Source organism: Aplidium turbinatum, chromosome 14 (genome assembly GCF_918807975.1).
Source record: "Aplidium turbinatum chromosome 14, kaAplTurb1.1, whole genome shotgun sequence".
NCBI lineage: Eukaryota > Metazoa > Chordata > Ascidiacea > Aplousobranchia > Polyclinidae > Aplidium > Aplidium turbinatum.
The window spans coordinates 5,380,799-5,402,240 of record NC_137485.1 but is presented as its reverse complement, the minus strand read 5'-3'; the positions used below and the strand labels follow the sequence as shown (position 1 = coordinate 5,402,240).

Here is a 21,442-nt window from a genome sequence, read left to right as displayed (position 1 = left end):
ATCAACTCGAAAGTTGTGACAACTTTATAAAAAAAATAATTTGTTAATGGAAAATGTGAGCTACGGCCTGCCAAGACTTTGTAAATTTTGGTTTTGGCCCGCGGTTAGAAAAATGTTGCCGACCCTGTTATACGACGATTAGCAATACAAAACATTCAAGCGATAATCTATATTCATAGTAACAAGGTAGCATACAAACTACAAAGTAACTTCAATCAAACAAAACAATCTCTTAATACCCATTCACCAAAAACAAAGGAAAAGCAAACAAATAGTTAACACAATAATAAATAAATAATAACAAATAAATCACATTCCTATAACTTTCCTCCAGAGTGTTTCTCCATCTTCTGACTATTCAAATTGCTAACACATGGAACCACTTTTTCACATAGGCCGACATCACACTTTGGCTTTTCACCAGTGTCAATTTGCATATGACGTTTCAGGTTACCGACCTGTGCAAACGATTTCGCACACACGTAACATTTCTATGGCTTATCACCAGTGTGAATTTGCATATGCCGTTTCAGGGTACTGATCTGTGCAAACGATTTCGCACACACGTCACATTTATATGGCTTTTCACCAGTGTGAATTCGCATATGACCTTTCAGGTGACTGACCTGTGAAAACGATTTCTCACATACATTACATTTATATGGCTTTTCACCAGTGTGAATTTGCACATGACTTTTCAGGCTACTGACCTGTGCAAACGATTTCGCACACACGTCACATTTATATGACTTTTCACCAGTATGAATATGCATATGACCTTTCAGGCTACTGACCAGTGCAAACGATTTCTCACACACGTCACATTTATATGGCTTTTCACCAGTGTGAATTCGCATATGACCTTTCAGGTGACCGACCCGTCCAAACGATTTCTCACACACGTCACATTTATATGGCTTTTCACCAGTGTGAATTTGCATATGACCTTTCAGGTGACTGACCTGTACAAACGATTTATCACACACGTCCCATTTATATGGCTTTTCACCAGTGTGAATTCGCATATGACGTTTCAGGTTACCGACCCGTGCAAACAATTTCTCACACATGTTACATTTATATGGCTTTTCACCAGTGTGAATTCGCATATGACGTTTCAGGTTACCGACGAGGGCAAACGATTTTTCACACATGTCACATTTATATGGCTTTTCATCAGTGTGAATCATTTTATGCCGAATTAAACTACTAGGTTGTGGAAATGATTTTTCACATAAATCACACTTGTATGGCTTTTCACCAGTGTGACTTCTCTCATGAATTTTCAATTTCACCCCTTGTTCTTGGTTATTGATTCCATATGGTTCACAATCTTCAAGCTTTACCAGAATTGCTTCACTTTGATTCATGGTAAAAGGTGAAGTGAATTGTTGATTTGAATTAGTGGTACATTAGCGATGGTTGACCAAACAAAAGACTTACAAAGTATGAAAAATATTGCAGCTGATGAACAGACTATAACCTGAAACACAGGTAACAAACTGTGAAAAATTTACTTTGGTAAACAGTGCGAATAATCGCATAGTCGAATACCTATCTCCAAAAATATCGCAAGTTAAATTCTATATCCATAAAAGCACAAACCATGCGCACAAAAGTGACATCTTGAAAAGTAATAATTATATTACACAAACTTTTAACGAAAGCACAGTCCTTTATTTCCATGTTACACAAACTAATATAAAACATATATAACACTGGTCTACACAAAATTTCAGGTTTGGGTTTTGACAACTCATTTTAGCTAATTTTGGGGCGCTGAATCCGAAAATAAACTCAGATTTTCTCTATCACATCACGTTTTTGAGATATGAAATATCCCTAATTTTTGAAAAAAATCAATTTTTATCCCCCTTCGTGTTGTCATAACAAGGAATTTTGATGCAATAAACACTGTTTTACCTGCAATAATCTAGCTTTAATTAGCAAACAAGCATTCTATATTATATTCACACAAATTTGCGTTGTCTTTATTAAAATTTCATGCCTTTGGAATAAAAAATAGGCATGCAAAAGAGCAACCATAATAACATTAAACGCTACATTATGCTGACGAACATGTCGATAGGACAGTGACAAGGTATTGTTTGAATTATAGCCTACAGTTCACACAATATGCACATAGACATTCCAAAGGAGTGCAGAAATTCTGAAGACACACACAGAAATAGCAAAGTGCCAAAATAAAGATTGACTCAAAGGGACTTGGGCAGGGCGAGTTCAGAAACAGTCAAAAAAAGAGCTTTCATAAAATATGAACTCTTCACTTATAAGCTTAAAAATGCTCTTTTGAGGGACTTTCTTTTATGAGCAGCATCTGGAATTTCTCTTTTAAAACTCCAGCAATAGTCGGCCATCATATGACAATCCCACCGACCATGATAACGTTCCTCCATAATTTTAATATCCTGGTGGAAACGTTCACCCTGTTCCTCACTAACTTTCCCAAGGTTTTCTGGAAACTTATCCGCATGGCTCTTCAAATAGTGAACTTTGATGCTCATCCTGCATCCCCAATCTTCAAAACTAAGCAGTAGCTCCCTCAAGAGATCTTTATAATTTTCTGTTTTTCTGTTTCCCAAAAAATTTCTCACAACAGCACCGAAAGCATTCCAAGCTCTAGCCTCGAATGGCAAGATTGATTTTACAAAATTTTCATCCTTTAACAATTGCCTGATTTGAGGTCCATTGAAAATCCCAGCTCTTTTTTTCTCTTCACTGAGACCAGGAAAAGCATAACATATATACTTAAAACACTCTCCTTCATGATCCAAAGCTTTTACATATTGTTTCATGAGACCAAGCTTGATGTGAAGAGGAGGCAAGAGGATCTTTTTGATATCAACTAACTGATCACGTATGATATTTTTGTTTCCAGGTGTCAAGGTGAGCCTTGGAGGCCACTCTTCTTTGCTCCAGTGCTGATCCTTGGCCCTGCTGTCCCAGTAGCATAGGAAACATGGGTATTTGGTGTAGCCACTTTGTTGCCCTAGCTAAAAGTTCACCATTTTTAAATCTACACAGATGAGCCAACCATGCTCATGGTACTTTAACTTTTCAAGAACGGTTTTGATGTTCTGATACTCTTTGATGTTTTGATGTTCTGATACAAGAATGAAACGTCAACTTAAAATAATGTGGAAAGGATTTGCAACATATACAATTATACATACATCACACATGTGTGTTTTTTTGCTAACAATGATGTGAAATCAAACGTTATCGAGTCTCTGCTTCATTTTCTTCCAGAATTGGACAATGCCAAATTAGATTGCATTCAAACCCATTTGCAATGCTAAAACAAAGTAGACTGCCAAATACCTCTTTCCTAACTCTTAGGAAGAACTCGCTGGTGTAATTTCTGACTCTAAGTTGTGGCTTGAAGTTTCTGGAGAGAGAAATAACTTTATTTGCCAATCAGATTCTATAATAGGACGATACACAATAAGCTTACATCACAATAACAAACAGTTCATGAGCATAAAGGAACACATAAGTACGCTCAGTGTTAACAAATTCAATCTGATTAACCAGGAGCAGCGAAAGACCGTTTGGTCGTCTAGTCAGCTGCTCCAACTGGTCATTAATGAAGACACAAATGGATTGAAGAAAACACTCGAATTGGCTAATGGCATTAAACAATGAACGGCAATAAGTCAGTGTTTGATATAGTCAACTTAAACAGCGTGTAGGCTAAGTTGCTTTTCATGTAGGCAACTGGTTTGTCATCATTTTCAAATAATGTAATTTTAGTTCATCACTGAAGGCATTGACGTTGGAAAGTGTGGGATTTCATTCCATACTTTTGGACCTTGCACTTTGAGGCTAGAGCTTGACTTCTTCGTTTCAACTCTTGGCAAAAAATAGTTATTCTGTTGAGAAAATCTTGTGTTATGGTAGTGTATTTCTCTTTTGAGTTTGAAAATATCCAGTAAATATCGTTCACTTTTGTACTTAAACATATTTTTTGCAATTTCATGTTTATAGATGAGGTTTACAGGTAGTACCATAGAAATCCTAAGAGAGTAGAAGCGTCATAGAGCGCTTTATGCGGCACCGTCGCAACTTGCTAGCCGCCATCTTTGTTAGAACATGGTAGTCACCGCTGGAGCTTTCTCAATTTGATATATGTGCTACAAATTGTTTACAAAATGCCTTATTGTGTAGCTATTAACTGCACAAATTGCCTCAAAAAGGGCTCAAGGAAAACTTTTCATAGACTGTAACTTATATCATTTAATGTATTTAAGTGACCAAACAAGTACTTAAATCAGGCTTTTTACCTCCGAATCTGACTTGGGCAATTGTGCTACGAAAATTTTGGCGTGTATAGTTGATATATCGGTCCCATTCATTCGTTTTCGTGTACGTAAGATCTTGAAACTAGATGGAATGATTTAAAAACTAGGAGTTTTGCCTGTACATTTTCATGATTTTCTTTTAAAATTAAATATTAACAACAGCAGTTTTTTGTCTTGTTTATTGTCGCTCTACATGTCATATTCCAGTGATTTTGCAACTTACAGGTTGTGTGGTGTTGGTTGGCTTGATGTTGGGAACAGTAACTAAAGACAAAGTTAAGTCAGGCTAAGCTAAGCTATGTTATATAAATAGTTAAGGTCAAGGAAAAATTAAGGTTGCAAAAGCAATGTTATGCTAGCTGACGTTAAATGAAAGAGACAGAGAAAAACAAAAGAAGAAAAAAAAACAAGCACTGACATGCATGCCTAAACCATGGAATTACAGAATATGATTGATTTGCCTTGAATTATTTTGTCCACCACCTACATTTGTACTTAAAAGAGTGTATTTTTTTCTTTATCAATTTACAGATTTCCCAAAGCGGGTTCTTCCCTTCTAAAAGAATGGCTCGTCAAGATGAAGAGGGACAAGTGGACACCTGGTCAGTATTCCTCCATATGCTCTGACCATTTTGCAGGGGACTGTTTTGATCGCACCGGCGTACAAACCAGACTGCGTGAGGTTTCCATTCCAACCATTTTCAGCTTTCCTACACATCTCAAAAAGGTGAGCAGTAGTAGGCCTAATACCCTGTTCATCTCTGTCAATGTTTCAGGTTAATTCAAATCTTGAATTTACTTGAAGTAGTATAGAAGAAAAATTGGTAAAATTGCATTGTGTCTCCATGCCTATTTGAAAATGTGGGGCTTTCATTTGTAAGCCTGCGCAAAACACTGTTTAAAAAAAACGTGTACCATAATTTGGGGTGAATAGTGACAATTTTGAAGGTTTTTGTTACACAGGCTTTTCCATGAACTTTCACCCCAACATCTGGGGTAAATAGAGACATTTTATTTTTTTTCTAATTTTAAACCTTTTCGGTCTGCGCATGAAATGAATAGGAACACCATATCTGAAGCTTTGGCACTTGATGCTTTGAATTTGAAGAAATGCAAAGGTTTGAAACTGTCAGTGCTTGGCATATTGCAAAAAGCTTTCTTATTAGAATAAAACGTCAAAAAATTTAAAAATCAAAATTTTATTAAAAATCAATCAACATTAAAAGATGCAGTCAAATTTTTACAAAAATGCATCCCACTTCAGTCTAATAATTGCTTGTCCACGTATAATTGTCTAAAGCAGGGGTCACCAACCTTTTTTGCATGCGGGCCACTTTGGCACTAAAGAGAGCTGTGGCGGGCCGCACTAATAAAATGTTAGGTAGGTTGACTCTTATGCTAGAAAAGAACGCATTTCGTACCCAGATTGGCTTCCTTGCCTTCCCGTCCACTTAATCTAAATCTTCAACTACCAGGTGTAAACCTGGATACGACAAACAAAAAAATCAGAATATTCATCGCCAAGCAAGAGCGGTGTTGTCACTTCGCTTCACAAAAGATATTTTGCAATTAACAATTTCAGTAAACAAGGAAATGTTTGACACATCGCAATACAGGCAACAATAGTGACCTGCAAACATATCAGCAAAAAATAGGCTCCAATAACAAGGAAAAAGAAACCAGGCACCATGAAACAAACGCTTGTGGAAATCACCAAAAAATCGTAATTCTTGAACAGTCTTCCCTCTAATAAAGCAATGAGTTGGTTTTTCATCCTTTTTGTGACAGCCTACCGTCTTTTTCTTATTATTGACAACACTCACTTGCGGTGCTTATCAGTGTGGCAAGAATTGTTGATTACCAACATTTTGCAGGACTTGCTTCGGCAGAACATATATAATACTAAAATTGGAACGATACAGAGAAGATTAGCATGGCCCCTGCGCAAGGATGACACGCAAAATCGTGAAGCGTTCCATATTTCTTTAAAACATTTTGCAGTACTAAGCTAAATATTTTCATAATACAATCAGAAAAGTTTTTAAATTTATATAGTATATTATTTTGCCAATTTATTATAAATTGAGTTGACACACCGACCTATTTTGCCAACAAAAACTTGCATAAAGAGAACACTGGTCGTGAAACACAATAACGGTGGAACGCACACTAGTGTTTACATGACATTTGCAAACTTAAAATAAGCAACCCTATGCTCACAGACAATTTCGAAATTCGAAAACAGACGTTTTAATCAACCACTGGGTCAGTGTGGCTGGACATCGCATTGGAATAACTTTAAGCAACCCCCATCTACAACTATAATCTGATTGGTCAATCGGTGGAATCGTATGCAAAGCGAAAATATGCTTCCCGGAAAGTATTTTTTGCCTTCGTGCTCTTTAACTCAAGAAACGTATTTTTGGTTATACTTGTACGCTGATACCTTCCGCGGGCCGCCAGTTGGTGACCCCTGGTCTAAAGTAAGTAGAAACATCAGCTCAAGAGCCAACACATCTTTGTGCCGTTTGAGAAACGATTCTACCCAGTCATTACCCGGCATATTATTCTTAAACTTTGTGTGTTGAATTCCCCTTCTATCAAATTGAGCTTTTATGATGCATCTTGTGTCAAATTTGACCATGGGGTAGCCCCACTGTGCACATAGCAAGAGTCGACCAACTAGATGCTCCTCTAATGCTTCTCCTAAAGCTAGCTGACCTCCTTGGAGCTTCATATCTTGACTTTGTGATGTCTAGCCAATACACTTTTTGAAATGTTGAACGTTTCTGTGACTTTTCTGTAAGTCTTTCCCCTATCTAGGCCTATAGCTTCTAGAGCTTTTTGCAAGGTGTTGGCATCATATTTATTGTAGCTCTTGGCTCCCAACTTCGGTTTGTAATTTCTTGGCATTGTCTCTATTCAACTCACAAAAGTTGCAATTTTTGTCTTGAAAAAGAGAATAAAAATTAAGCACAATCAACGTAAACATAGCTGGTCCAATTTTTTTTTAATATTATATGTGTGATAACCAACCCAACAAGGTGCAAACCCAGAAAAAGTGTTATTTTCTACTAAACCGATTTCCATAAACAAAGTTTTGACCATAATAAATAAGAAAAAAACTTACCCAAGTGATTTTGGTCTCTTTGCAGTTACAATATATTATTCAAAAAAGTTATCAGCCTTAAACAACCTGTAAACTTATATGTATGTGCAAAGCAAATATTGTGTTTGAAATATTAAGTTTAAGTAATATTTTTTTTAAACATACAAAAATCTGTTTTTGTTTCTATTCACCCCGCAGTCCCTATTCACCCCAAATTACGGTACCTTGCTTTGTTATATAATGCTTCTCAATGCCTGAGTTGTATTCTTATTTTTTTATATATATATTCATTTTGTGTGTGCGTGGTGATTTTTTTTTACTCTGTATGATATAATAATTTGTAAGATTAAAAAAAGTCTAATGCAACCTTACCCAAAGTGGAGAATACATTATCTTATATGCATTATGCAAAGTATACTGACTTTTTTGTCTTGTGTTATTGTCCTTTACTCTGCATAATCAGACAATTAACTGCTTTTTTTTCATTTTTTATTCATTTCTTGTTTATATATTTTTAGACTGTGAAAAAGCGCAAGCCTCCACTCATCAGAAGCAGCCCAGACATGCCTTCAGAATTGCCAACCACATCAGAGACTACACCAATTCCGACTGGTACGTTTGACAAACCATCTGTGCCAACAACTCCAGTCAAGCAGCACGATCACACATACTTTATTTCTCAGAGTCCAAAAAGTATGAAAAAAAAACTGGACAAGATGCATGACACAGCTAGGTCCCTACAAAAGCGGCTGAAAAACTCACAAAAAAGGACATGCAGAATTCGTAAAAAGGTAGACACCTTAGAGACCGTTGTCAAATCACTGAAAGAGAAACATATGTTGTCGGAGACTGGACTGGAAGTGCTTCAATCCTCATGCAACTATCCAGGTACACTGATGAAGCGCCTGGTAAAAGCAAAAGACAAAGATGGCCTAAGCAAGGAAAAGTATCCACCTGCTCTCCGTGCCTTTGCTTTGACGCTGAACTTTTATTCAGCCAAGGCACATCGTTTTGTTCGAAAGACATTTGATTTACAACTCTCCACCCATCTGTCATTCGAAAGTGGTACAGCACAGTCGATGGTCAGCCAGGGTTTACAGCAGAGGCATTACTTCATTACACGCACAAGCTAAGAAGGCAAAAGATAGAGGTCAGGAACTAGTGTGCGCTCTCATGATGGACAAGATAGCTATTAAGAAACATGTCCGGTGGGATGGTAAGAGGTTCCAAGGGTATGTGGATATGGGCACAGGTTGTTGCGATGACTCCAATCCAATCGCTTCAGAAGCACTTGTGTTCATGGTGGTACCTCTGAATGCATCATGGAAGATACCGGTTGGATATTTTCTCATCAAGGGCATTACAGGAAATGAAAGAGCAAATTTGATACAGCAGTGTCTCAGCAAGCTCTAAGATATCGGCATATGGATCCAATCTATAACCTGTGATGGTCCTTCCTGTCACTTAATGCTGGAGACGCTAGGAGCAGAGATGACAGTCCCTGAACTTACCCCATCATTTGGTCATCCTCAGAATCCAGATCATAAAGTGCATGTATACCTGGATATTTGTCATATGTTGAAGCTAATGCGAAGCACTCTAGCTTCGTACGGCATTATCAAAGATGGAGAAGGCAATGCAATAAAGTGGCAGTACATCAAAGAGTTGTACAAACTTCAGGAGGAAGAGGGACTCCGCTTGGGAAATAAAAAGAATTTGATTAATGATTTGTAAAATTTGATTTGATTTAAAAAATGATTGTTGCTTAACTCCACAAATCATTTTTTAGAAAAACTAAAAGATTATTCTCCTTCTTCTGGGCAGATGATGGTCAGTTTTGATGTTAAATCTCTGTTTACAAACGTACCTTTGAAAAAGACTGTTAACATATTTGCTGACTACATTTATTCGGAAACAAAACCAACTCAATTACCTTTCAAGCGTGACGTATTTGTCAAGTTAATGAATTTAGCTACCGAAGGCATATCTATGTATAAAAACCAATTGTTTAAACAAATTGACGGTGTGGCCATGGGATCTCCATTGGGCCCTACTATTGCTAATTTTTTTCTGGCACATTTGGAAACAAAATTATTTGAAAAGCATCTAGCATTTCACCAGAAGTTGTTCTTACGTTACATTGATGACATTTTTGCGGTATTTAAAAAAGAGACCTCATGTCAAACCTTTTTAGATGTGCTGAACTCTCAACATAAAAACATTAAATTTACAATCGAAAAAGCACGTGAAACCCTTCCTTTTTTGGACGTAGAAATTAAAAGTAATCCCACTGGATTTGATACTTGGGTTTGGCGCAAACCAACTCATACTGGTTTGTTTTTGAATTTTGATGCATTATGCCCATTGAAATGGAAATCTGGTTTGATCATGTGCCTATTAGCTCGGGCTAAAATGATTTGCTGCAATGATGCTCTTTTTAATATTGAAACAGATAAATTAAAACAAATGTTCTATAATAATGGTTATCCAAAATTGTACTTTGAGAAAATATTGAATCGCTTTATCTCTGAGAATTCCAACCAAAAAGAAAAGGCTGAAAATGAGTTCAACGTGAAACATTGCTTGTCCATTCCGTTTGTGGGAAAAGAATCCAAAACGTTTGCTCGTAAAATCGGACAGTTTATGAAAAATAAATTTGATGTGGACGTTTTTCCTATATATAAAACTTTTAAAATTAGTTCGTATTTTCAACTAAAGTCCCAGACGCCTTCGTCTCTCTGCTCAAATGTCGTATACAGTTTTACATGTTCGTGTGATGCGGCATTGACGTACATCGGTATGTCCACCAGACATTTGACCACGAGAGTACGGGAGCATCTGAACTTTAGAGACTTAAAGAAAAGTGCCATCAAAGACCATATCATGGATTGTTCTTTTTGCACAGATCAAAAATTCTCTACTGACTCATTTAAAATTTTACGTAAAGGCAAATCCCAATTTGACACAAAAATTCAGGAAGCGCTGTTAATCAAACGCTACAATCCAAACTTAAACAAACAAATTTTATAAAATCATATTTTACAAATCATTGTTCAAATTATTTGCGTGAGGCGCCTCCATTCTTCTCAACATTTACTAGTGTATCACGTACCCCGTGGTGCAAATTCATTTGTAACTTAGTCACGCAGTTGCCTTTTCTTAATGTCATTTACTTTTCGTCTGTCTGTATGTTTTCCACTTTATTGCTTTTAATCGTTGCGTGTTTCTCGATGCTTTTAGTTAGTTGTTTAGTTAGTTAGTTACGGTAGTCACTGTCAAGAAGTGAAATTTATTGTAGTTTATAAACATTTGCAGATTCCTGATGAGGGCTTAAGTTAAGCTGAAAACGTTTGAATGTTGAACTATTTGTAGATATGTAATATACTGTTGTAATGCTCAACCCTGTGTTATTGTTGTGTCTTGCCTGTCTTTGGTTTAAATGAAAAGTTTACCATTCATTAGCACGTAGTTGAATAGGCTTTCACAATTGGTTGTGCTAACAAAAATGTTGGCGGGCGCACTCGAGCGGTGCCATCGCGATGTGTGGAGCGTGAATGACGCTTCTACTCTCTTAGGATTTCTATGGGTAGTACACAACACTTTTGATAGAGCGGAGCTGCTGTAGTTGTTCGTTCGCCAAATGTTATGGCTCGTATGATTCTGTTTTGCAAGACTAATATTCGATTTAGTTGTTTTTTTTGAAGCTGAACCCCAACTGACGATTCTATAGCTAATAATAGTATGGGCCATTGCAGTGTAAAGGCTCAGTAACACTTTTCTGTTCAGGTATTTTCTTATTTTGAAAAAGGCTCCAGAAATTTTGAAAGTTTTTGGCATATATATATGTCATCAATATGCACTTTCCAATCTAAATTCTCATCAATGTTAATTCCGAGGTGCTTTGCAGAAGTTGTTCTATAAATAATATCATTTGTGTTAACTTGTATTTTAAATTGTTCATAATCAAAGCTTTTTGTTTGATGCTCCTCTAATAGTAAAAATGATGAGTTAGTATACTTTAAAGTTAGTTTGTTTGCTTTAAACCAGTTAGAACGTGTTCTCAACAAGTTCAAAAAACACCACAAACGACTCCTGTCCAGAAACACAAGAAACGAATCACGAAAAGTTATACAGGGGTTGGCAACCTACGGCCCATCAAGGAAAATCATCCGGCTAGCCGCCGCTTTACAAATTATAGTAGCCTATTATATGACCTGCCTACAGGGCCTCTGAGAGAAATTTTCACTAGGGGTACTGTACGAAGAGTCATTCCGGCCCTCCTCACTCTGGGCCCCCTTTGTCAAAACGTGTGATGTTTGCTTACGCGTATTGCACACCATACAACATTTTACTGCAGAATTGGACATCTGTGCGCAATAATAGCATCAGGCTGCAATAAAATTATTATTTAATGTTTTGTGTCGTGCGTATCATGTGATCTGTCCCTCGCCAATTTGTGTAGGCTATCCTGCATTGAATTCGTGTCAGTTGTTGATGGTGCTGCTGAGATGTCGCTTGTACAGCTTTAAAAATGTAAAATTTTCAAATTCATTCATTTATTTCTCTAAGACGGAATGGCCCGTTTCGGCTAGTCCGATTCGGCTATTACCCTATTCGGCTAGTCCGATTGGGCTAGTTCCCTATTTGGCTACAGTCTTTATCAGTTAGTTCCCTATTCGGCAATTCTTTGAAAATCCAACGATAACCTTCTGTAATCCAACAAAATCTTTCTGTAAATCCAACGACGCCTTCTGTTTATTTAGAGAATTTTGTATTTTATTCCACAATAGGCTATCGTTTCTTTTGCATTCTTGCATTTTATCCAGTGTTTACCTTTGAGTGCTTTCCCAGACGGCAAAATCCGTCATTTTTGTTGTCTGGGTTCGTTCAAAATATGTGTTTTATATCAAAACAACATTTTTCATGATTGACAATAGAGGTTAGTCATGAGATAAACAGAAGTGTTTTGTTAGTTGTTAGAGTGCGTTATTGTTCAAAATCATAGGCGCCTAACTATTTTTTTGGCCGTGGGGGCGAAAGCGTATTTCATCAGCAGCAACGTAAATTCAGCAAATGTCAATTATTATAAACAAAACTAGACCACTTCGGTTAAGCAAACACATGACATGCGTCTGCGTTAGCTAGCGGTTGATGGACTGCGACTCTTTAAGCTAAGCACAACATAAAGTTTAGCAACGAACTAGATTTATTAGCATGAAACAAGAGACGAAAAGGTTTACTAAAAGGTACACTGTAAATGGAATGACAATGTTTTGAAAATGGAATGCTAATACTAACTTGATCATACGCTTGAAAATATACTTGTGGAAAGTAAAATCATTCATGTTTACATCAATTCAGCAGCACGTCACCATGAATAAATTTAAAAGTTGGTGACATCCGTTAGCAGCCCTTGAAAAATAGTTACGAAGAGACGTTTGATTAAGTTTTCGACTTGACATTGCTCTCTTTTCTTTACAATATCGCAACTTGTGACTGACCGCTGTAAAACGCCCGTTTTCGCGATGCAGATGAAACAAATGATGCGCATATTCCGCCTTTGATCGGGTTTCTATGGCAACGGTCATGTGTGCGCCATTCACTTTGCGTGAATGCGTTGATTATGCGGCGTGTGCGCAATGCGGTTTGTACCAGCCCTTGTTGCATTGGTTAGTGGTTACCTCGGCCGAGACTTCAAGTTCATTTTCACAGCGAGCGATTCACTGGGCACCACAGAGGTTTCGACTTTCAAAAGCGACATCAAGTCTGTTTGCAAGCTCATAAAGCTAAACGCACGCTCCCTCTACGTAGCAAATTATGTTTTTTTTTTGGGAGCATTCAACATCTGATGACATTGAATCGACACAAAATGGTAGATTTTTGCTATGTCCCAGGCAGCAAAATCAATCATATCTACATTGATTCAACGTCTGCAGACGTTAAATCAATGTAAAAATGACAGATTTTGTTGCCTGGTGTGGGATTGTAGCATCACTACTCGTTGTAGTGATTATTTATTGCAAAGCTGTTGCGGTTTGCATTCAAAAAATGTTTTCCTGCTGCCGATCGCTAGTTCATCTATTGTTTTATGTATCAACACAGCATAAAAATTTGCCCCCACGCAGAAATATGCGTGGGGGACAGGCCCCTACGGCTTAGGCGCCTATGTTCAAAATACATGTAAAAACTTACATACGAGTTATTAATTACGGAGATAGCATAAATTTGATGCTCTAAAGTCTAAAACAAAGTTATATAATTATTATCATATATATATAGTCAAAGTGGCAAGTGCGTGAACGGACAGTTTTTACGATAATGCACGGTCCATCTGTGGCTGACGTCAGATGCTTTGACAGCGTCAGCAGTTTACCAGCCTGTCAGTATAGGTTTTTAATGCGACAGCCTCCTCTGGACTCCAATGTACAACCACGCCAATTGAAATTGTTGTGTATATTGATTGATGTCAAGGTGAAGACTGACGTTGGCGAAACCAAGACCCAAAGAGAAAACTGAATTTCTTCCAAACGAACAATCAATTCAAGTACAGATTTCCTTGTGGCAGTTCCGATCGACTTAATAAGGACAACATACAACTATTCATTTTCACTAATGACCATTTAAACTTAGTTCCAAGCTTTCTTTTAAGTGATTTCAAACTAGCCACATTTTAAAAAGATAAGAAAAACAGGGTTGCCGGATAAAAACACAAACATTAAAAAATACGCAAGGAGCGGAGAATCACGCAGCCGTAACATCGCCCCCCAAAAAACAGCTTTATCACCATAAAGACTTTTTTCACAGATTTCGCAGGTTAAACGTCGACTGGGGCAGTTTACAATGAATAATGAGATAGGCCTATTGCAATTGTTTTTCTTCGCACACGTTGCTCCTTCTCCTTCTGTCATCCTCAAACTTAGTCCTCATCCGTGGATAGAAGAAGAATCACCTTGTGGACGGGCCTACTTAAAAACGAAACAGTTTTAGTCGGTCTACCGCGATTGTCAAGATGTGCATTAGCCATGCGTAGTTTGACCTTGCGTACTAGTCCGTCATCGCTAGGAATAACCGAGTCAATTCTGGCAAGTGGCCAGTGATTGCGTGGAGCGGCGTCGTCAGAGACAATCACAATGTCGCCGGTCTTTAGATTGCGTCGTCTGAAACACCATTTCCGTTTGGACTGCAAATTGTGAATAAATTCTTTCCTCCAACGAAACCAAAACTCATTGGCAAGATGTTGGACTCTCTTCCATCTCTTTCTTGCATAGAGGTCAGCCCGCTGAAATATTCCTGGGGGTGGAAGTAGTATCTTAGGTTTCATGGTTAACAGATGATTGGGAGTAAGTGGGGCAGGACATTCTGGGTCGCATAGCTGATCGGTTGAAAGGGGTCTGGAGTTAACAATGTTTTCAACTTCTGTCATCAAGGTCCGAAATAACTCGTCATCTAGTTGACTGCCACATGTTTTAAGCATCGGGTCAAGAGCACTTCGAATGGTGCGGATCTGTCATTCGACCGCTCCATTCATGTGACTGGAGTGAGGTACATTAAATTTATTTGTGATTAAGTCACAGTGATGTTGTAAGAGAAAGTTACCAATGTGTTTTTCGTTCATTTCACGTTTAGCTTGTATTAAATCATTATTGGCGCCAATCAGGTTAGAACCACAGTCTGATCGTAGTTGACATATTGGGCCTCGTCGTGCAAGAAACCTTCTAAGGGCGTTAATATACGAGCTCGTATCCATTGTGTTGGCGGTCTCTAAGTGGACAGCTCGGCTCGACATGCAGGTAAATACCACACCATACCTTTTCAAGATCGATCGCTTTTCTCGGAGATAGTATGGACCAAAGAAGTCAACGCCGGAAAACGTAAAAGGGGGCTCCTCACTCAATCGCTCACTGGGAAGATCGGCCATTTTTTGTGTTTGAAGAGCACCTCTCCAATGCTTACAAACAACGCAATTGCTGATGTGGTAACCTACTGCAGAAGATCCACCAATTATCCAGAAACCACTCTGTCGCAAATGATTGTGGGTGATTCCACGACCCATGTGGCTGACTTCCTTGTGACAATGGTCAATTATCAGATGCGCTACATGAGTTTTTCTTGGAATAACCGCCGGGTGTTTGGCAAGGTCAGAAATGGAAGCATTTCTAATTCGACCACCGACTCGCAAGATACCATTTTCATCTAAAAAGGGATCTAATTTGTAAAGACTGCTAGTCCTTTTCACAGTTGTACGTGTCAGATGAGAATGACCTTCCTGTTGGAAACTGGAGAGAAATGATACTTCTTCACTAAAATGTTCCTGTTGCAAGCCTTTGATTATCTCTATCTCTGCGGTTCTCAAGCAGTTTGCAGATACTGCTTCAGCGAATACAGAAGTGTTTTTCCTAATTTTGTGTAGTAGCTTAGCCTTTAGAAGCAGACAGTTTGCTACCGCCCTTTTGGCGCTCAGCCAAGAAGAAAATCGGTCCAAACGAGATGTTTCAAATTGATTGGTTGGTTTTGAACGTTCGTTGACAGCCAGTGTTGTTCGGACAGTAGCCTTGCGCATTTCCTTTTGCATTTCGCTTGCGGTTGCTTCGTCCAACGTGGACCTTGCAGTAGCAGAAAGGTCAGAATCACCCCATAAAAATTCTGGGCCTTGAAGCCACATAGATCCTTTTAAAAAGCGTTGTGTGTTCATGCCTCTGCTAGCTTCATCGCTTGGATTAGCCTTGGATTCTACATGGTACCAGGAGTCAGGACTGCAAAGATCTCGAATCTGTTGCACTCGGTTGGCCACATAAACATGGAATCTTTTGGCTTCGTTGTTTATGTAACCAAGTACAATTTTGCTGTCTGTCCAAAAATGTTCTACCACATTTGAATACCCCATCTCTTCTCTAACATATTTACTCATTCTAGCTGACAGCAGGGCGGCAGTGAGCTCTAGCCGAGGGATGGTAAATTGTTTTAGTGGAGCTACTCTAGCTTTTCCAATAAGAAAGGAGCAATGAACTTGATCAGCACTGTTTTTAAGCCGAATATATGAGCATTGGCCATAACCGTGCTCACAGGCGTCTGAAAAGTGATGGAGCTCTACCTTTTGAACTGTTCCAAAACCTTCAGGTTGGATGCATCTCTGAATTTCAAGGGTGCTTAAGGCACTAATCTCAGATCTCCATTTACGCCATCTGGAAGCTAACATTTCAGGAATAGGGTCATCCCATTTTGCACCCTCTCGACATAGTTGTTGCAAGATCTTCCTTCCCTCCAGAACAACAGGGGCAACGAACCCAATAGGATCAAAAATGGAACTAACAGTAGACAGTATCCCTCTTCTGGTGAAAGGAAGGTCTTTGAGTATAATTCTAAACTGAAATGAATCGTTTTCAACGCACCATAAAATTCCCAGTGCATGCTCAAGAGGAAGAGGATCTTTGTTAAGATCTAATGCTTTCACACCATCAGCTCTTTTTTCTTCTGGTATTGCATCAAGGACGGATCTATCATTTGACAAGCATTTGTGAAGTTTTAAGCCAGCCCTTTCACAAAGAGCTATACTTCCTGTTATAAGAGAAACAGCCTCATCAGCGGAAGGGACTGAAGTCAAGCCATCGTCAACATAAAAGTCGTGTTTTATGAAGTCAGAAACATCCTTACCAAATTCCGCTTCCCCATCTTCAGCTGCTTGTTTCAAACCGAAATTCGCACAACCTGGTGAGCTGGTAGCCCCGAATAGATGGACTTTCATTCTGAAGATTTGCAAAGGCTTGCTGGTATTTCCATCCTCCCACCACAGAAACCTCAAGACATCTCTGTGCTTCTCTGAAACATAGAACTGATGAAACATAGATTTGATATCGGTCATTAAGGCAATCCTTTCTTTTCGAAATCTGCAAAGGACACCCACTAGTTTGTTTGTTAGGTTGGGACCTTGCAACAAGTGGTCATTGAGAGACACACCTTGAAATTCTGCTGAACAATCAAATACCACACGAATTTTTCCAGGCTTCTTTGGGTGGTATACTCCAGTATGAGGGATGTAATTAATTTTGCCAGTCTTCTCTGCACCATGATCATCATCCACCACCTTTTCTGCACATGTGGAAACAACGTCTTTCATAAAGGTTATATAGTCCGATTCGAATCTGGGGTTTCTGTCAAACCTCCTTTTAAGCTGATTAATTCTCTTTAGAGCTAAAGCTTTATTATCAGGCAACATGACTTGTTCAGATTTTACTGGTAAGGGCATGACGTAATGGCCATCTTCTTGTTGTGTGATGTCATGAGAAAGAATGTTGAGAAATGTTCTGTCATGTACAGACATAGTACCGTCTAGGTTGTGATCAATAAAATCAGACTCCATTACCTTTCGAATTTGAGAAGGATTGATTACTTCTTTGGCATTGGTGGGATAAACAAATGTGCTGGGTATGCTATTAAGTTTTGCATTTTGCTGATGTTCCAAATTCTCGACATTGACACGATGAGCGACTGATACACTGTTCCTAGTGGAATGGCACACTACTCCAACAATTCCCCAGCCAAACAACGAACGTTGGCCATAAGGTTGGTCGTCTTCGCCAGACAAAATCTCTCTTGGTTTAACAGCCTGCGGAACGTTGTTACCAATTAGTAGACTGACTGGAACTTGTGGCAAGTATGGTGCTATTTTCTCGGCAATAGGCTGTAGATGGTTCCACTTTCGAGCTACTTCGGGTTTGGGAATCTTGGATCGACTGGCTGGGATGTTATCTCTTGTAAAAACAGCAGGCAAGTTGATTTTAGTGGTGCGGTCAAAACTAACGACTTCTAAGTCATTTAACTTTCTTGTTGAAATTGTGGCATTACTTTTGTAAACAGTGGACAGGGTCAAGTTGGTCTCACACCCAGCCAAGCCTAATTGCACTCGCAGCTCATTAGAAATGAAGCAACTATTGGACTGATCATCGAGAACTGCGTAGCATAGAATTTCTTTAGATGGATTATGCTTGCTACGAACCCACAATGGAACAATCATGGAGTTGTCACATCCTTGGACTTCATTTTCGCTCTTGCAAACTTCTACGCACCTGGAATGCAACTGTCCACTTGTTGTTGCCTGATTATCTGGTGACCTTTCGAAATGAAGTCCAGTGAGATGACGTCTCCGGCAAATTTGACACACTGCTCTGTGCAAACATTGTTGAGCCCGGTGGTCACTACAGCGCCCGCAAGCAAAGCAAAGTCGATTGTCCTTCAAAAATTGAAGCCGCTGATCACGCACTATCTCCAAGAATTTAGAACAATCATTAATGACGTGCCTTCCTTGGCAATTGCACTGTACCACACAGTTATAGTTTCTTTCTTCGCTAGTAGTGGCAAATGTCCTTGCTGGTTTGGGGTCTTTAATGGCGTTTTTAAATGACAGCACTTCAGGATTTAGCCCTGTCAGTTCGGGAATATTCACTTCCTCTGATCCAACTTCGACAAACTTTACTAATTCTTCAAAGGGTGGGTACTGGCCTGCAGTTCTTTTGTAATAGAAAACCCTTTCTCGCCATTTATTTTGCATGTAAACTGGAAGCTTTTGAATGATTTTGGTGGACTCTTGTGGGAAGTCCAGAATTTGAAGACCATTAACAGACTGTTTTACTTCAGCAACCTGTATCAGAAAGTCTGACAGGTGCTGAAGCTCCGCCGTCTGTCGAGGACTGATCCTTGGCCACGAGGAAAGCTGGTGAAGAAACGCCTGACCAATCGCGCTTGGATTGCCATACCTTTCTTTCAGGGGATTTCTTGCAATAAAGTACGCATTTTCGCTTTGGTGTAGAAGCAAACCGGTAATGAGCTCCTTTGCATCTTTATCCAAATATTGACCAAGGAGATTCAGCTTGTGTTTAGGACAATGAACCCTATCTCCTATTAGGGCATCAAAGGCAGTTTCCCAAGCTGGAAATTCAATGATGTTGCCCTTGAACATATCAATCTTGATGTCAGGGATGCGGTAACTTGCACTTGCCCTTTCAGCATATAAGGGAGCTCTATTGTTGTATTCTCTTTCCATGTGCAGATTTTCCATAGACGACATGATCCGATGTTGCTGCTCGTGTTCCGATTCTACAGGAATATTGTGCAGCATTGAATTTAAACTTGATTCATGTGGACCACGGTTTATTGCCGTGGATCTGGCTTCTTCTTTTGGAATTTTCAAGGTTACATGTCCATTATTGTTTCCTTCAGGAATGGGATGGGATTTTGTGGATGGGTTCTTGGGACCTACAGGTTGCTTTGATTTTCTTGAGGCACCAGAGACAGCAGACATTGAGTCACTGGAGCTAAACTCGATTGCAAGTCTTTGAAGCGCTTTCCTTGCTTTCCTTTGCGCTCACAAAGGACTCTTCTAAGGCATCCAATGACGAATACAATTTCCCAACAGCACATCGAATCTCTGCACTGTCACTGGATGTAACTTTTAACCTATTAATAGTTTTTAAACATTTCTTGAATTCGTCTAAGAGGGAACCGAACTGCTCATGTTTGGCCATCGTGTAGAAGTAATGTTCAAATCCCAAGTTAAATAAACAATAAACAAGTTAGGGTCAGCTAGGTTTAGGCTGCTTATAAATAAACAACGTCAGTTATTGTGGCTGACGTCAGATGCTTTGACAGCGTCAGCAGTTTACCAGCCTGTCAGTATAGGTTTTTAATGCGACAGCCTCCTCTGGACTCCAATGTACAACCACGCCAATTGAAATTGTTGTGTATATTGATTGATGTCAAGGTGAAGACTGACGTTGGCGAAACCAAGACCCAAAGAGAAAACTGAATTTCTTCCAAACGAACAATCAATTCAAGTACAGATTTCCTTGTGGCAGTTCCGATCGACTTAATAAGGACAACATACAACTATTCATTTTCACTAATGACCATTTAAACTTAGTTCCAAGCTTTCTTTTAAGTGATTTCAAACTAGCCACATTTTAAAAAGATAAGAAAAACAGGGTTGCCGGATAAAAACACAAACATTAAAAAATACACAAGGAGCGGAGAATCACGCAGCCGTAACACCATCAATTTAGTTAACCGGCGGTAAGTATTAACCGGCGATTCAATTCGATAACATCAAACCTCCATCTTTACACTCTGACTACAAAAAAAATTAGGCCTACGGTATATCACGTGAAAGTTACGAGTAATTAAGCATTGATTTCAACGACCTAATTTTTGGGCAAAATCAACTTTACGACCGGTTTTGCAAACTTTGATCTTCCGCTTTGCAAGGCAACTTGATAGTTACTTTGAACTTTAGTCCAACGTAGAGTGGTTTCACTTTAACCTGAATAAAAAAATGTCTACTTCTGGCTTTCTTTCCCAATTAAAATCATTAATCAGTGCATTCAAAAAGGTTTTCCAGAATTTTGCTATTGCTTTGTGACAAGCATTTCTATGGTAAACAACTTTACCTCGCTTCTCACTTTTTTCTCCGTTGCTCTCTTTTAAATACCGGCGCGCGTAGTCTTGCTCCTCCGTCAAGGGGTAGTAATTACGCAATTCATTATGACGCAACCGAAGGCTTTAATTTATCACACCGCTCACCCAGACAGTAAAATCTGCCATTTTTACATTGATTTAACGTCTGCAAACGTTGTATCAATGTAAAAATGACGGCTTTTGCCGTCTGGGAAGGCACTCAAAAGTAAACACTGGATAAAATGCAAGAATGCAAAAGAAACGATAGCCTATTGTGGAATAAAATACAAAACTCTATAAATAAACAGAAGGAGTGGTTGGATTTACAGGATTTTGTTGGATTACAGAAGGATTATCGTTGGATTTTCAAAAAATTGCCGAATAGGCAACTAACTGATAAAGACTGTGAGCCAAATAGGGAACTAGCCCAATCGGACTAGCCGAATCGGGCTGTAGCCGAATAGGGTCGGAATGGCCCGTTTCGGTGAGTCCGATTCGGTGAGTCTGATTCGGTGAGTCCGATTCGGTGAGTCCGATCCCTTAAAGGGGGACTTTTTTAAATTTTTTT

General features: G+C 38.9%; 1 protein-coding gene and 1 non-coding gene across 2 annotated transcripts in view; one reads left to right on the top strand and one right to left on the bottom strand.

The window, feature by feature from the left end:
* Nucleotides 1-317: 317 nt before the first annotated feature.
* LOC145782833 (uncharacterized) overlaps nt 318-21,442 on the bottom strand; it is a 113,197-nt gene continuing 92,072 nt past the window's right edge. The window contains 1 exon segment of the mRNA XM_082594599.1: nt 318-962. Within this exon segment, the coding sequence (XP_082450725.1) occupies nt 318-962 (645 nt within the window).
* On the top strand, nt 6,198-6,307 carry LOC145783725 (U6 spliceosomal RNA). The gene has a single exon (XR_014290946.1). It is a non-coding gene; the product is annotated as a U6 spliceosomal RNA (small nuclear RNA).